General features: G+C 41.2%; 1 protein-coding gene across 1 annotated transcript in view; it reads right to left on the bottom strand.

The window, feature by feature from the left end:
• The window catches only part of LOC116710846 (potassium voltage-gated channel subfamily KQT member 1-like), a 185,066-nt gene extending 170,363 nt beyond the window's left edge, over positions 1 to 14,703 (bottom strand). Inside the window, exons 1-8 of the mRNA XM_032550111.1 lie at positions 14,692 to 14,703; positions 11,287 to 11,413; positions 11,029 to 11,107; positions 10,845 to 10,941; positions 6,921 to 7,061; positions 2,821 to 2,931; positions 2,599 to 2,694; positions 1,166 to 1,303 (exon numbers count right to left, since the gene is read on the bottom strand). Coding sequence (XP_032406002.1) covers positions 1,166 to 1,303; positions 2,599 to 2,694; positions 2,821 to 2,931; positions 6,921 to 7,061; positions 10,845 to 10,941; positions 11,029 to 11,107; positions 11,287 to 11,413; positions 14,692 to 14,703 — 801 coding nt within the window. The remainder of the gene's footprint in view (positions 1 to 1,165; positions 1,304 to 2,598; positions 2,695 to 2,820; positions 2,932 to 6,920; positions 7,062 to 10,844; positions 10,942 to 11,028; positions 11,108 to 11,286; positions 11,414 to 14,691) is intronic.
• Between the last annotated feature and the right edge of the window lie 281 nt (positions 14,704 to 14,984).

Raw genomic sequence — 14,984 nt, 5'->3', positions numbered from 1 at the left:
CTCGACAAGAATTTTCTCGGAATAATAACTGAACCTATTCAGCCACCCACCCTGGTGTAAAAAGGCCAGGCCGTGCCAGCAACAATGATTTAACACAAAGCGTTTCTTCCATTACACATCCCAGTCTTACCAAATCGTGAACTCAGGCTGTGATGATATAAGTGTTGCCTGTTTAATCTCTTGTTTAGTGGAGTGAAATCATAGCTGCGTACGATGTGAGTCGGTGAGCGCGCAGTCTCCAGGCAGAGCCGCGACGCAAACAGTCAAAATAACGAAGGTGACCTTTCAATGTGGCTCGAGTATTTAGACTGACTGGGCCAGACTTGGGTATTTGCCAAATGAACATGCAGTTAAGCCTAAATGGACAAATGATGTCTTGAGTCATTGATGGAAATTACGAAAGAGTGCCGAACGGTGCACAAGAAAACAAAACGACAAGACGACAGTGACACACTTTGTGAAAACTTGTGAATGAGGATGAGAGCGAAAGGAAAACCATTACCAATAAAAGTAACAATGGCAGAGAAGAGAGAGGAGAGTGACAGCGAGCCGGTTACAGGAGAATCTGGGGAAGCATCTTGAAAGACTGAGAAGAGGCAGAAGGGAGGAAGGACAGAGGAGAAAGTCACATGCCGAAACAGAAAAGAGCGGAAACAGCCTTCATTCTCTCCAATACGTGTGGGCCCAATGCGACACAAAGATTTTTTTGTCGTTGTACTACTTGACAAAGGTTTACTCCCATGAGAAAGGCGGTGGTGACATCATCTCAACTGACTGGGTTTTTGTCCGGCGAAGACAAAGGCCTCGAGTCATCCTGCTGGAGTCAAGCCTTTTGGGGTAGGAGGAGCTGCTGTGTGTGGGTATTTGTGTTTTCTGGGCATTGTGTCCCTCAGCGTGTGTGTTTATTAGTGGGAACTTCGCTCGCCCTTTTTATGCTTTATGGTCTCCACACAGTATAGCTAATATTGTTGCAAAAGGTGAACAGCACAAAAAGACAATACAGTCAGGGTCACATGCAATATGAGGTAATGCAACCCAGCAGCGTTTGACGTCTACACGTCTTGATGTGAAATCGTTCAGCTTGGTTCTGAGGAACTCTCTGGCGAAATGCATAATGTGAGTTTTAACAAACAGTTCGGATGAACTGAAGCGAGGAAGCAGTTACCGCCAGGTTCAGCTTCTTGATGCTCGGACTGCCGCTGTCTGCCTGAGCCGCGGCCACACCCTCTGGAGTCAAGACGTACATTTTCCACGTGGCAGCACAGCCGTTGGGTTTCTCCGCAGCGTAACACCTCCAGAGCGTCTGGAAAACACACGTCGTCACAAACGACAAAAAGGAAAATCCAACGAACGCCACAAAATCTAAACTGCCTACTTTGGCGTTCTGGTACAGCAACGTCTCTGGCATTAATAAATGCAGCGTGCAACACAATATCAAACAGCCACTAGTTTCTTTTGCAGGTTACTTCATTTAGAGGAAACCAGACAGAGCGGAAGCCAGCACTATGCAGGTGAATCTTAGTGACTGTGTACCAATCAGATTACGATCTGTTCCGGGATCTGCTGGCATACATTACTTTTAGAGTCATTTGGCTAGAATGCCATAATATCCATTGGAGCCCTGTGTGGTGTATCTTTGATCAGTTTAAGAGATAATAACCATCAGGTAAAAAAGAAAACGTGGGTGAGATAAGAAAGGTAGAAATTGTTTATAGTATGAAAGAAAATCCAATCTTTACAGTTTTGCACTGTTCATAATTAGAGAACAGCGCTTTATAAAAGCATCCCTTTTCACACACATGTTGTGACAGACAAGCAAAAAGCAGAGCGTAGTAGTCCAGCAGCAGACAGATGAGTTTAGGGTTAACGGTTAACCCAAGTAGCCATTGTTCCACCTATTATATTATTTAAGCTGCAGTTTTCTCATACCATTTTTAATTTGCTCAGTTTAGAGTTGCAGTCACTACACGTAGCATTGATTTAGATGTACTCTTACAAGTATGTCTTGTAAAATAAGCCTGTTTTCACCACAGCACACAATTTTTGAGGCAAGGAGCTGCCATATTGGATATCGAAGTCGGTGTTTTGAAAAAGTCTCCCAATTTTGGGGTGTATAATCTGACGTTGGGGCCGGGGCGTTCCAGTTGATTTGGCTGACAGGAAGTAGAATTACTCATAATGAAGACAAAGGAACATAGCAAATTATAAAGTTGTAAAAAAGTCTAACTGAACACAATACGCCTCAACTCAAAACTCATCTGTTGAGGTTAGCCTTCTCACTTTAATTTTTTACTTAAAAAAATTAAAGTAAGAACTGCTTAATTTGTGTTTTTAATGTTATAAAGTGTGGTTGGATGTTTTGAAATGCATTATTATTATTATTATTATTATTATTCAAGCACCTTCAAACTTGTTTGAATCTTCCACTCTGTATCAACAAGAATCGATTTCATTTGTGTTTCAGCTTTGGATTTAATTTGACTGCCAAAAAATTGCTGGTAAGAAATCACATTGGACAACTTTAACAGGGATACATGTAAAATAAAAACGCTTCCACTTGTCTAAGGAGAAAGCAGTGCAGGTTTCCATGGCGATTACCTGGATGAGGCAGGCCGCAGCAGGGATCTGTCTGTTGAAGTGCTTCTGTCGCTGCTTCTGCTGGACTTTGAGGGCAAATCCTGAACCCAAAATCCCCTAAACAGGAAAAGTATAGTACAACTTCAATATTCAAATATTTTACTTTGAATTTAGAGGCTAGAAGTAAGTACATAATACATCAAAATGCAAAACTGCATATGATCTAGATAAAATTGTATTTACAGCAGGCAGAGCGAAGAAAGAGATAGCGAAGACACTGAAACAGGAGGCAATGGCCTTCCCTATCCACGTCTGAGGAATTTTGTCTCCATATCCGATGGTGGTGACTGTCACCTGAGGGGGGAAAAAAATTAAAAATGGTTTGAGATTTTCTCATACCAACCACGGTTATCCAAAACAAAAAACCCCCAATCCGACTCATAAAGTGTTCATGAGAATGAAAGCTGAGATTTCCTCCGGCGAATTATTACACATTTACTACAGAGGTCTCGTTTAAAATGAAACTTTAATGTCAAATAAAACAGCTATATTAAATCCTCTTTCATTTTAATTAAATGGAAATGCTATAAAACGGTCTTTCAAAGACCCTAAACCTTGATTTGGACAATGAAGAAGTTCATCGGCCATTGTCGAGTTGCCCCACAACTGTCTGAATGATTGCGGAGGCATTTGGGTTTCTTTCTTCTCCGGGGGGGGGGGAATGAGATTCCCATCCACTAATCCTCACTGAGTGCAGGAATTTGCAGAGCTGAGGAGGGAAAACAAATAGCTCTCGCGCTCGCATGTGCGCCCCGCTCTGAAAGCCGAGCCAGTCCTGACACATTCAGAGCGCGCTCGGCTTAGCGTGGGTGTCTGTGGGGCATCGGCGGGTGAGCCACCGCTGCGCCGCCGACACAAAGCGGCTGATGTAAGGTGAGATACTTTAAAGAGCTTTGAGGGTAAAAGAAAGAAAGAGGGGAGGCAGGAGAGGCGGGCTGGTGTATGTTAGGGCTGGGCGGAGCTCCGGGGGGATTTAATCACTCATCCACAAATCCGATGACTAAACAATGTCCTCCTGACATAAGAGTGGAATGCTCTATTCACAAAACAGGTCCTTTCATTCAGATTGTAGAGTGTGGGGCCAAAACCGCTCCAAAGCCACACACACACACACACCCCCACACACGCCCCCACACACACGTCAGAGGGCTGGGTTTTAAATTATGTACAGGGCCTCGTCCCTTACAGCGTACAGACTTTAATGTAAATATTGAGGTTTAATGTGATGCCGACAGCCACTGCCATGGTTTCAGAGTGGGGATCTGATTCCTCCAATAGAAAAAAATAAATAGATGTGAGACAAATAGTCATGCCGGCTGACATGCAATTTTGCACACTTTGTTCAAAATGGAGCAGATAGAAAATTAAGAAAGAAACCTTATGATTTGCTGCGTCAACATAAAATCCTTCAAGTCTCCTCACCAGCTAAAGTCCTAAACGACTCTTAGGCCTCACATTCTGATCACTTACTGCACCGTTATTCACACATTATTCACATCCACAAGGCCCAATTTTGGCCATATTTTCCAATCAGTTCATTTTTGCCTCACAAAAAGGGGAACCAATCACACGTCACACCTGAGACTTGTAATTACCTCACCCTCGTTAAGCTGAGCTCCCGCTTTCGTTCAGACAGAATCCAGCAGCGGAGAAGCCAGTGCAACTGAGGTCATATGGATTCACTGGTTTGGTGTTTGTATGGTTCTACATATGGCATTGCTTATTGTTACCTGTGTTGATAATTGTGGGCAGAAGAAAAAAGTTTCTCTTCTTTTGTTTTTCTTTTTTTTTCTGCTGTGGGGACATTTTAAGAAAAAAAGAAAAGAAGAATGAAAATATTTTTATTGCACTTTTGTGCTGAAGGTTTTACAAGTGGCATAGACTTTTTGTATCACCTAGTTGACCACAAGTGTTAATACTTTTACTCAAGTAGAGCTGAGTACTTTGTCCACCATTGACAACAGCAGCAATGTAACCCACCATATGGATCTCAATCTAATAACGCGCCCCGTTTCGATTGTGGAGTGTAAACAGAAATGAGCGCCATAATCTAACAATCAGCAACAGGAAACAGGCAAAAGGAAAAGACGGTCTGAGGGAGGAGAGCGAGGCTTTAGGGTAAGGAGTTTGGGATATGATTCATAGCATTGGCTCGTCCTCCAGCTGTGCGGTGCACCTGCACATCCGAATGTCCAGATCATGCCAAGAGAAGGAATGTGCTGTGGAAAAGCTTAGCAGGTTCCCATCAACACAGTGTCATTTCATCAAACGCACGCGCGCACACACACCCCCGCACACCCACACACCCCCACCCACACACGCAACACTTGCATTCCTTACCCCACCTATTGTAAGCGCATATCATGACTCTCGAGTTTACAGTTTCTGAAAACCACAGAGAAGTGTAAATCCCAGAGTGGGGTTCTTTTTCTCTGTGCTGTGAACAGAAAAAAGAAAGAATGAAGAAGAAGAAATCACAAATAACAGCCTGCGCATAGCGGGGGAGGAGTGACGTGATCCTTGTAACCCCGTGATACATAAAGGTAGCGACCCCGCTATTAAAGTTTTAATTAAGGGAACTGACACTTTATATTGGTGCTCTAAAAGTTCTTTGAGGCAAAGATGCAAGAGGTGAATGGTTTATTACCGTCTTCTTTGTGTCAGGCTGATCCCCTGCACAAGGCTTGCCATAGGTTTCTCATTATTCCGCACTTTCAATTCAAAAGTTTAATTAACTCCTCTGGAAACCCGAGCCTTCACGCAGGAGTGAGAGAGACGCAGAGCGGGGAAAGCACTGACACGTTTGGGTTATCTGTTTCTGTCTTGTTCCTGCGCGATAAAACAGAAAACAACTGAGAGTAAAAGCAAGAGGAAGATGATCACTCATCCAATTATGGCGCCCACATTCAATTTTTCAATTAAATGTGCTTTTTGACTTTAATTTTGTTCTTTAACAGAACAAATCCTAATTTTGGTTGTGACCTTTTCAGCGAGGGGGCTGACTTCAGTCGAAGTATTTATGATTCTGGCTACACAGCGCCGTGAAAATGTATTTCTCCCGTACAGATTTCTTCCGATGTTGCTTTGTTGTTGCACCTAAATATCTCCGATCATAAAGACTCATTTTAAAATTCAAACTAGCATAACCTTAAATGCCAAAAGCAGTTTTCAGAAGCCTGATTGCTACCAGACGTAGAATTAAGAAGCTGCTTTCACAGAAGCTGTCCGGCGACATTTAGTAAAAAGCAACAGATCATCCGAAAGCTGAGGGAGTTTAATAACAGATGCGTCTAGAAAAGGTTTCAGAGGCGTCTCTAAGGCTTTGAGACCCACAGTGAAAACCATTTTCCACACAGTGAACATTTCCACTGGTGAACCTTTCAGGAAGTGCTTGACCTACGAGGGTTATCCCCAGAGTGCATCAACTCTAAAGGCCTCACTTAAAGCACCTGAGGTCATTGTTCGTGATTCAACAAAATAAAAAGAGAGAGAGAGACTGGGTAACAGATGGCTGGGAGCTCCAAGGTCAAAACCATTACTGACCAAAAATAACACAAATATCAGCAAAACGTTTTGCGGACTGATGAGAGAAAGGATTCTGGAAGTTTGTTCAAGATTAGTGGAGCATAAACACTGAACGCTGCTTCTCCATGTTGGGGTCTGGTTCTGTGATGTGGTTCACAGTTCTTATGGACGCCCAGCATGAAGTTTGAGGAAAACTAATCTTAGAGGATCTCAGAGGTGGTGGTACTGTGTGGACTTTCTTTGCTGCTTCAGGATCTGGGTGATTAGCTGTAAATTATGGAACCATGCATTCAGCTCTCTAGCAGAAATTTCAAAAAGGGAAATGCCCAGCTGTCAGTTTGTGACCGTAAGCTCAAGCCCAAGAGGCATAATGAGCCAAAACATCCCAAAAGGTGCACCATTTAATGTCTAAAAAAAAAAGATGAAGAAGGATTTTGAGTGGCCTAGTTAAAGTCTAGACATAAATGCAATTCAAATGCTGTGGCATGACCTTAGACACTTGAAAACTGGGCCACAGTGACCCATCACACACACTTGTGATGTAATTTGTTACAACAAAACTAGTCATTACGCTTAGAGCGCAACTACTTTTCACATCGAGCCAAGCTGGTTTGGATAGCTTTTCCCGCCTAATAAATAAAATAACTTTGCTACTTTAAAACTGCTAAATTTGCTAGATGATCTGAAGCATTTTGGCGAGTACTTTAACAATCCTCTAAGACTCTCTGAACGCGAAGCGTTTCAGTCTGCTGCCTTACCACGCCCCACCACAGCGCGTCAGCGTAGCTGGAAAAGCCCGTCTTGCCCTCCTCGTCCACGGCGTCCTTCTCCGCCAAGTAGACGAAGTACGAGGAGAAGATCAGACCCAGGAAGCCGATGTACAGGGTGGTGATCAGCTCCTGAGGGAAAACGACGGTCGGGAAAGAGAAGAAACAGTGAAATAAAGTACAGGATGGAGGCTCACGCTTTGACAGCTTGGCTTTAGTCGTATGCTGTTTATTCGTGTCATAACGGAAGAGATGTTTAAACAGACATCTGTTTAATTCACGGTTCTAAAGAATTGAGAGTCGAGTGCGAAACCTGTTTAGATTACTTCAAGTAAACAACAATCCAGTGCAAACATGAAGTCAGACAGGCGGCTGGTTGTGTGAGAGAGGGAAGGTCGACTTGGGATTTCATGCAGGAGTGAACGCATCACCCCTCCGTCTGGGGTTGAAACTAAGAAGCACATTTGATTTCTTAGGTGAAATATCAATCAAGAAAACAGATTAATTATGGACTTGATACTTTTCTTTTACTTTCTTTATTGCTTTTTAGGTTGGTGGGAAACAATTAAATGAATAAATTCAATTTCTTTTCTTTTTACTTTGCAGGCGCACAAGAGCAAACATCTCAGGGTTTCCTGCAGTGTATTATAAGCCTGGCGGGCCACCAGGCTTTACTTGTGCCCCCACCAGGCTAAACATTGCTCATTTATTTAAGTCTTTTTAAAATGTTTGCATGTTTTAAGACTTTATAGTTGGTGTTCAGGTAGTAATCTTCCAATCTTTCAATAACAGATCATCATCAAGTGATAATTTCACATTTCCTGTCAACTTTAAACATTTTTTAACTCCCAAACATGACGGGCCGCTGGATGAATGACTGCACTAGAAAGTTTTCTGGGGGAAACCATCCACCTACATTGTCTCCTTGTGTATCCAATGAGATTTTTTCCATACACAGATGCCTGAGGTTTTCCTTCTTTCATTCACTTTTGTACAAAATTGGGTGTTTTTTTTTTCTTTTGTTTGTTTGTTTTTGGCACTCACTTTTCAAAGATGGAAGTAAGGGAACATAATGGCCTGATGCAAAAAAGGTAAATGGGACCACTAGAAGTGTTTTACACTATAGCAACTTTCACCAAAATCTTGAACATTCAGACTCAGATAGTCAGGCAACTTGAAATTAGGTGCCTTGCCAAAGGGTACGTGAACATGTGGCACGAGGAAGATGAAATCAAACCCACAACCTTCACATCCCAAGACAGCTTCCCGCTGAGCCACCGCCACATGTCCGCACTCGCTGCACCGGTAAACCATTGGTGCTACCTGCTTTGTAAATTAGACACTAGAAGAGAAAATGGCTCATGTGAATGAGGTGGAGAGCAACAGTGACGATCTGAAGGTACTCTTTCTCTATCTGCTTCTTTAACGAGCGATGCATTTCGACTAAACGGAGCATATCACCCAACAACACAGAAAAGGGAAAGAATCACATCAGACTCACTCTTACAAACAGGTTAATGACCCTCTCCACTTAAGCCTCAATGTTAGGTTCCACACCTCTTTATGTGTCAAAGACGTGAATGTCAGGTTTGACCCGACAAAAGGAACACAGCGTTCTCCAGGGATTAGAGAAAAGAGCATTACTCTGACGCTATTGTGTATAGACAAGAGAGAAATCTAAAACAAGTGTACGATAATAAAGAGGAGAAAGAAAAACAGCGGTCAAGGTTGACTGCTCCTTTTCTTCTCCTTATAAAGCCAGATCTGCTGTAGATTTTTGCTCACGCACGCACACCGCCATGTCATGAGGAGGAAATCTAATGGGGATTTTAGCTCGGTGTACAAGCAATAGTTATGCTTCTGCTTTTTGTTCGCCACAGAAAAAAAACAAACACTTAACCCTCCTGTTATGTTCGTTTCTGAGGTACAGCAATAATGTTCCTGGGTCAATTTAACCCAGAGAGTGTCATGCAATAGTGTCAGAAACCAAAAAAATTCCTCCAAAACATTTTTGTGTCTGATTATTAACTCCAATACTAACCATTTCAATCAATATTTGTGCAATGATGTTTTTTTATTTCTCAGAAATTAAGGATCAATGACGACAACCTGCTCATTTACTCATTTGGACTTAAAGAATGGAATTTACATTTTTTATGTCCACTGAAAAAAACCTAGACACAAAAAAAAAACAATGATTGGGGCCTGGAGAGCAGTGGGGATGCGCAGGATCTGAAATTGATCTTTTGTGAATTTTTTTATATTACATTTAGATTCTTTTTTCAATGGGTGATCTTTATAATTGAATCTGAGACACACATACTGTTCTGGGTCAAATTGACCCGCTGATTAAAATCAAGATAAATGAGTCATGCAGCAACTAATTATGTTTTCCTCCACTTCTGCTGAGTCTCCACTCGGTGTGGGTGGAGTTTCCCCACGGGAACAGAAACGATTCCCGTCAAAAGTTGTATGAACACCTGCTTTCTCGCAGTTTCCTATGGAAGTAAAGAGAGTAGTGAGAAAGTGGGCTTGTGTGTGTCAGCGTGTGCATGTAGGTGTGTTGTGTTTGTGTGTGTGGGGTGTGTGGGGTGTAATATGGTTCATAGCTGCAAGGAAACATAGAATTGGGAATCTTTTGACCTTTTTTACCCTTCAACTTGACTGTCGGGTCAAATTGACCCAAACAGTATCTATGTAAAATGTAGACCGGGGGTCAGGGGGGAGGGTTGCAAATTTATAAAATGAATACCTTTTCAATTTATATGTAGAGTGCGCCTATTAAGACAAATAGAAAACGTTTCATGCAGAAAAAATACTTCCAACTATTTAAAAAAATACATTTTTAACTTTAAAACGGGTCAATTTGACCCGCAACATAACAGGGGGGTTAAACTTCTTTGTGTTTAGTCATGTTAGAACCTTAATGGATTTTATTGGGACTGTATATGATACAAAAAATAGTGTGTGATTTTTACTGAAGAAAATATTGAAATGTGTCCCATTTGGAGTTTGTCGCAAACCATGTCAAGAACCAAACAACTTTTTGCCCCCTACTCAGCATGAAACATGGTGGTAGCAGCATCATGCTAGGGGGATTTTTTTGTTGAGTTGGTCAGATGGACGGTGCTAAATACAGCAACATGGAAGACAAAGGCTGGAAAAAGCTTAAGACTGAGCTAAAGGCTCACTTTCCAACAGAATAACGATCATAAATTGGTCCAGTCAAAGTCAAGACGTGATGCCAAGACTTAAAGTCCGAACCTTGTCCGATTATCCTGGCTGTGAGGTGAGGAAGACTGGGCAAAAGTTTGGGCTTTAGCTGAGGTGAGTTGAACTCGGGGCTAAAAATATATACAGATCACTGTCTAGCGATTCGATTTCGATTTTTTGTTTCACGATTCGATTCAGAAACAATTTTTCAATTCAAAATGTCTAGAGATTCTGTGTAAATTCTGTGACTGACGAGAGGAAAAACAGTGCAAACAAATAGAGCATGCATTTAAAATCCATAAGGCTCCATACTGCATCAGAATCCATCAGTTTATATTCAAACAAAAATAGGTTTGAGCATTGACATTAGCAGTGCTAAGTTAGCTTAGCTGCCTGGCTTTTTCTTATTACACAATTAGTTGTGATAATAGATTTTATTTGAACAATAGAATAGAATAATACACTATAGGAAACTTTTTTCTGCAGCTCTACACACCAGTGTTCAGATTTTCATTTGTAAGAAATTGTAATCATTATATGCTACCTAAGTTGATACAGCATACAATTGCAATAAAATATCTACAAATTGGTAAAAGTTCAAGGGTCTGAATACATTTGCCAGGAACTGTAAATGTGACAGATCGACTGTGTCACACGTGAATCGCGGCTCCTTTGACTTTTCTGGCCTTCCTCCTCACTCACCTGTCGATGAATAAAGACGACGGATCCCAGCAGCCTCCATGTTCCTCCTTGTCGATCCACGTGCAGCATGCGCAGGATCTGCAGGAAGCGGATGCCCCTGGAACAACACAGCGCCGCCTTATCGGACACATCAATCCGAGTCCGTTTCACTCAGTGAACCGGCTTCTAAAAACTGCTACGCTACCTGATGGCGGACGTGGCGAACACCTGCCCATTTGACCCCACGCCGAGCACAATGACGGAGGCAATCACAACTATTAAATCTGAGAGAGAGAAAAAAACAGGAAAACAAGCAAAAATTCAACTTTGAGGTTTAATAAAATGGCGTGAGGCATAAAAACAAAATTAGTACTGGAATCATCCAATTAGGTGATTTATGTGTACATATAAAAACCACTTTTCATAGCGACTTAATAGTACAAAAGAGAAAGGCCAGGTGCACCTATGATTGATATGGGCTTCCTGATAAAGCGGAGGCGTCCCTTGATGCCTGCATATTTGCTGCGGCAGCCGGCTGACCACAACCGGACCACATACTCGGTGCCAAAGAACAAAACCAGCACGATCTCCTGCGGAGCACAATGCAGAAAGGGTTACCTCAATCCACAGGCTCAGAGACAAAACAGCAAAACGTACACAAAGGAAGACGGGATGTAGACGCAGACAGCATGTCTGCCCTGAAAGCAGCGATAACAGCGCATTATCGCTAATTTAAAGCTATTATTATCAATCACCAAGATGTGCAATGAGATACGGAGGGAGCAATGACAGGTGTGTGAGGCAGAAGAAGAAGAAGAAGAAGAAGAGAGAGAGACCACCCATCCACCCTCCAGGCCAGATGGAGCGTGATAACATGGTTGATGACAGCTCGTATTTGAGATGGGGTCAATGGCGAAGTGATTGAGGCCTGAGGAAGACGTGGCATCTGACTGGTTGAAGGGGTGAAGGTTTATCTCACCCCTTTATCTCACCTGTATAGGTGTTTCTATAGGATTTAACTGGCAAAAGAAGTGAATACGATGCAAAAACACAAAATCTTGCCCAGTACTTTTGTCCAGTCTCATGTGCAAGAAGTACCTTATTACACTGCCAAAACAGATTTTACTAAGTATTTTTGGTCTACTTTCTAGTGCAAATATCTCAGGTAACTTGGAAAATATCTTGAAAGTAACTTTAAGATGCTTGTTTTAAGTAATTAATTTCTTAATATTGATGAAAATGCACTAGTTCCGTTGGCATATTATTTCACTTATACTAAGACATTTTCCACCATGTTATAAATTAATTTATCTGCCAACAGAACGAGTTCACTTTCAACAATATTAAGGAATTAATTACTTAATCTTCTATATCTTGCTGGAAAGTTACTTTTAAGATAGTTTTGCCTTATTTCAAGTGTACTAAGATATTTGCACTAGAAAATAAACCAAAAATACTTAAGATTTTATGTTTTTGCAATGTACACTTGAAATAAGTCGTTTTCCTGGACACTGTGTTTCCATAATATTTAGCCACCATAGTGCCTGTTGGAGCCACTGGCCACGTGGGTGGCCTCCTTATTGACTGCACTTGCCTGAGCTGCCCGCTCCCTGACCACCCCTCGTATGAAACGTAATACCGACAGCCCTGCTGCAATAACACAGCGGCACCAGGCTTGAAAAACAATGACCTGTCCATCAAAAGTCTTCCTCCTGAAGGAGAAGTCTTAAGTTAGTCGGGGACAAAACATTTCTGGTTGGCCTAACCCTGCTAAAGTATTGATGCAACTCTGCAATGTGATAATTCATGGTTTCGAGACTTTTTAAAGATGTGAGGACATCCTGCTGTAGGTTATCATTGCAGCTGTCTCGGGTTTAAGTCCCGAGTCCACAGGATTCTAATTAAGCTTCCCTGTTCCTGCTGACAGCATGATGCAGGGATGGTGAATTACGGGCAATGTGAATTGTTAGTTTTCCGTCACACATCTCTTTTGGAGTGGAGGCTAAAAAGTTCGGTTTTGGTCTCATTTGATCAGATCAACGTCTTCCACATTCGTGCTATTGTCCTCTCAGAAAACAGATTGTCTTGCTTGTTGCATCAGTTTAGGCGGACAGCCATGCTTTAACAGGTTTAAAGTTTGGCTTATTGCTTACGAGTCTATGCTCTTCAAAGTTATCTATTGTACCAATTGGGTCACTTCTGACGAAAATAAGGTGCAGTAGATTTTACTTAGCAATGTTAATGTGAGGGGGGTTGAACACAAATGCAAAGTCACCATGTTTTTATTTTTATTTGCAATAAAGTTTGAAAACAATGCCCCATTTACCTCCCATTTTACAATTCTGCACTGCTTTTGTTTTCACGTTAAATTCTAGTAAAAAAAAAAGAAAGTATGTTGAAGCCTGTGATTGTAATGTGATAAATGATCAAAATGGGGTGTGAATTCAAAATGATCTTCAATAGTATATTAATTTTGATAATGCGCTCCCTATTGGTGATAGAGTAGGATAGTTTCATAGTGAGACAGTAGCTAAAGCACAAACCTCCCCACACAAATACACACAAAAAAAACAAACAAAAAACACAGACCTATTCAGCTTTATGACAGATGGAGGAAATCCAAAAGTCAAAAGGTACACATGAATTTGGGAAATTTGAAGAGATTAGTCATAATAATTCCACAAAATGGGTCACACAGATGTTAGGGGGTTTGTAGCTGAAACCGGCAACTATGTGTTTACTGGAAACAGCTGCCCGATTGTGAGGCCGTAATCTCATCAAGCCAGGATGGAGGACGAAGCACATCAGAAAAGCATCATGTGAAAATGTGATTAGATTGCATAGTGTCCCTCTGGAGAGAGGAGAAAACACACACACACACCCACCCCCCACACACAGAAAGCCACCTGGGCTGTGTGATTCATAAAAGGTAATAAACGTCAACGTGATCAGCTACCTGTTAATGCTTCCTAACCCAGTGAAACTTTATCTGAATCATGTAAATGCTACACTGTTTAAAAACAGATTTGCTTTGAGAATTTTCTCTTGTTTTACTAGGGAATAATTTTTACCTGAATGATTAGGTTGCCTGGTTTTTCTCTCTGAATTTAAATGTTCCCGTTAGGTCGGCTTATAAATTCATGCCTGAGTTTCTGCAGCATCCTTAGCAGCTGGCATCTTTCGTAAAGACAGCCTTAAGATAATTTAGCTGTATAGCAGCAGAATCATTTCACACTTGAGCAAAATCATAAAATAATGGGAAAACACATTAAGAAATGATACATTTTCCAAAATAAAAAAATGTAAACATTTAAAAAATATACATTTTTATATTCTATTTTGCAATTCTGCAGTAAAAAAAACACCTCCTCTGTGCCAACAGGACAACCCTCAGTTTTCTCTTTTACATTTCTCAAGGTCGGATGGAGATTTGACCGTTTGTCTTTGCACAAAGATGGCCGTACATTTTGGGCCGATTTCTTGTTGAAATCCGTAGTGATGGCCCACATTTAGCTTTCTGTTGAGGCTTTTATTTTCATTTGTGATTTCAAAGGACTTATGATGGAAAGCATTGTACCAAAGGACAAGGGTTTTTTGAGAAAACAAAACAATCAAACTCAACAGCAGCCATAAGATGTTTAGCATGTCACTTTTTTAAAGCCAAACCAACATGACTGAGTGTTTATTGCATCATCTGAATCTCATCTGACCAAACAGTTCAGTAGGCAGCATACAGCGCACAATTACATTTTATTAATGGTAATGCAGAGAAGATTTTCTTCGGCATGCTTTTATTAGTTTTTTTAGACTTATTGATCTTAAGACGTCTCTCTTTGCTGCAATTCTTCAACCATGAGCTTTATTTTACCTTCGCTGCCATCCTGTTCACTCAGCATAAATATAGCAAGAAAAACATGGGTTCTTCTTCAGCTTGTTGGCCACTGACTAAGAAAAATGGAAATCTGTAGGATGTCACATTTAAACACCAGGAAAACAGGAAGGATTTCAGCAAAAGGTCCTATCGAAATAAATAAAAGTATATGTGACTTTAAAGCACGCATGGATGTATTATTCAGGGCACCAACGGTTGCAATCATTGTGATTTTAATAAAAAATAATTACTTTTTAACATATATGAATAACAGCAACCAACTGGAATTA

The sequence above is a fragment of the Xiphophorus hellerii genome, chromosome 2, assembly GCF_003331165.1.
Source record: "Xiphophorus hellerii strain 12219 chromosome 2, Xiphophorus_hellerii-4.1, whole genome shotgun sequence".
Classification (NCBI taxonomy): domain Eukaryota; kingdom Metazoa; phylum Chordata; class Actinopteri; order Cyprinodontiformes; family Poeciliidae; genus Xiphophorus; species Xiphophorus hellerii.
Note: the sequence above shows the minus strand (reverse complement) of the source record. Positions and strands in the feature narration are given on the sequence as shown.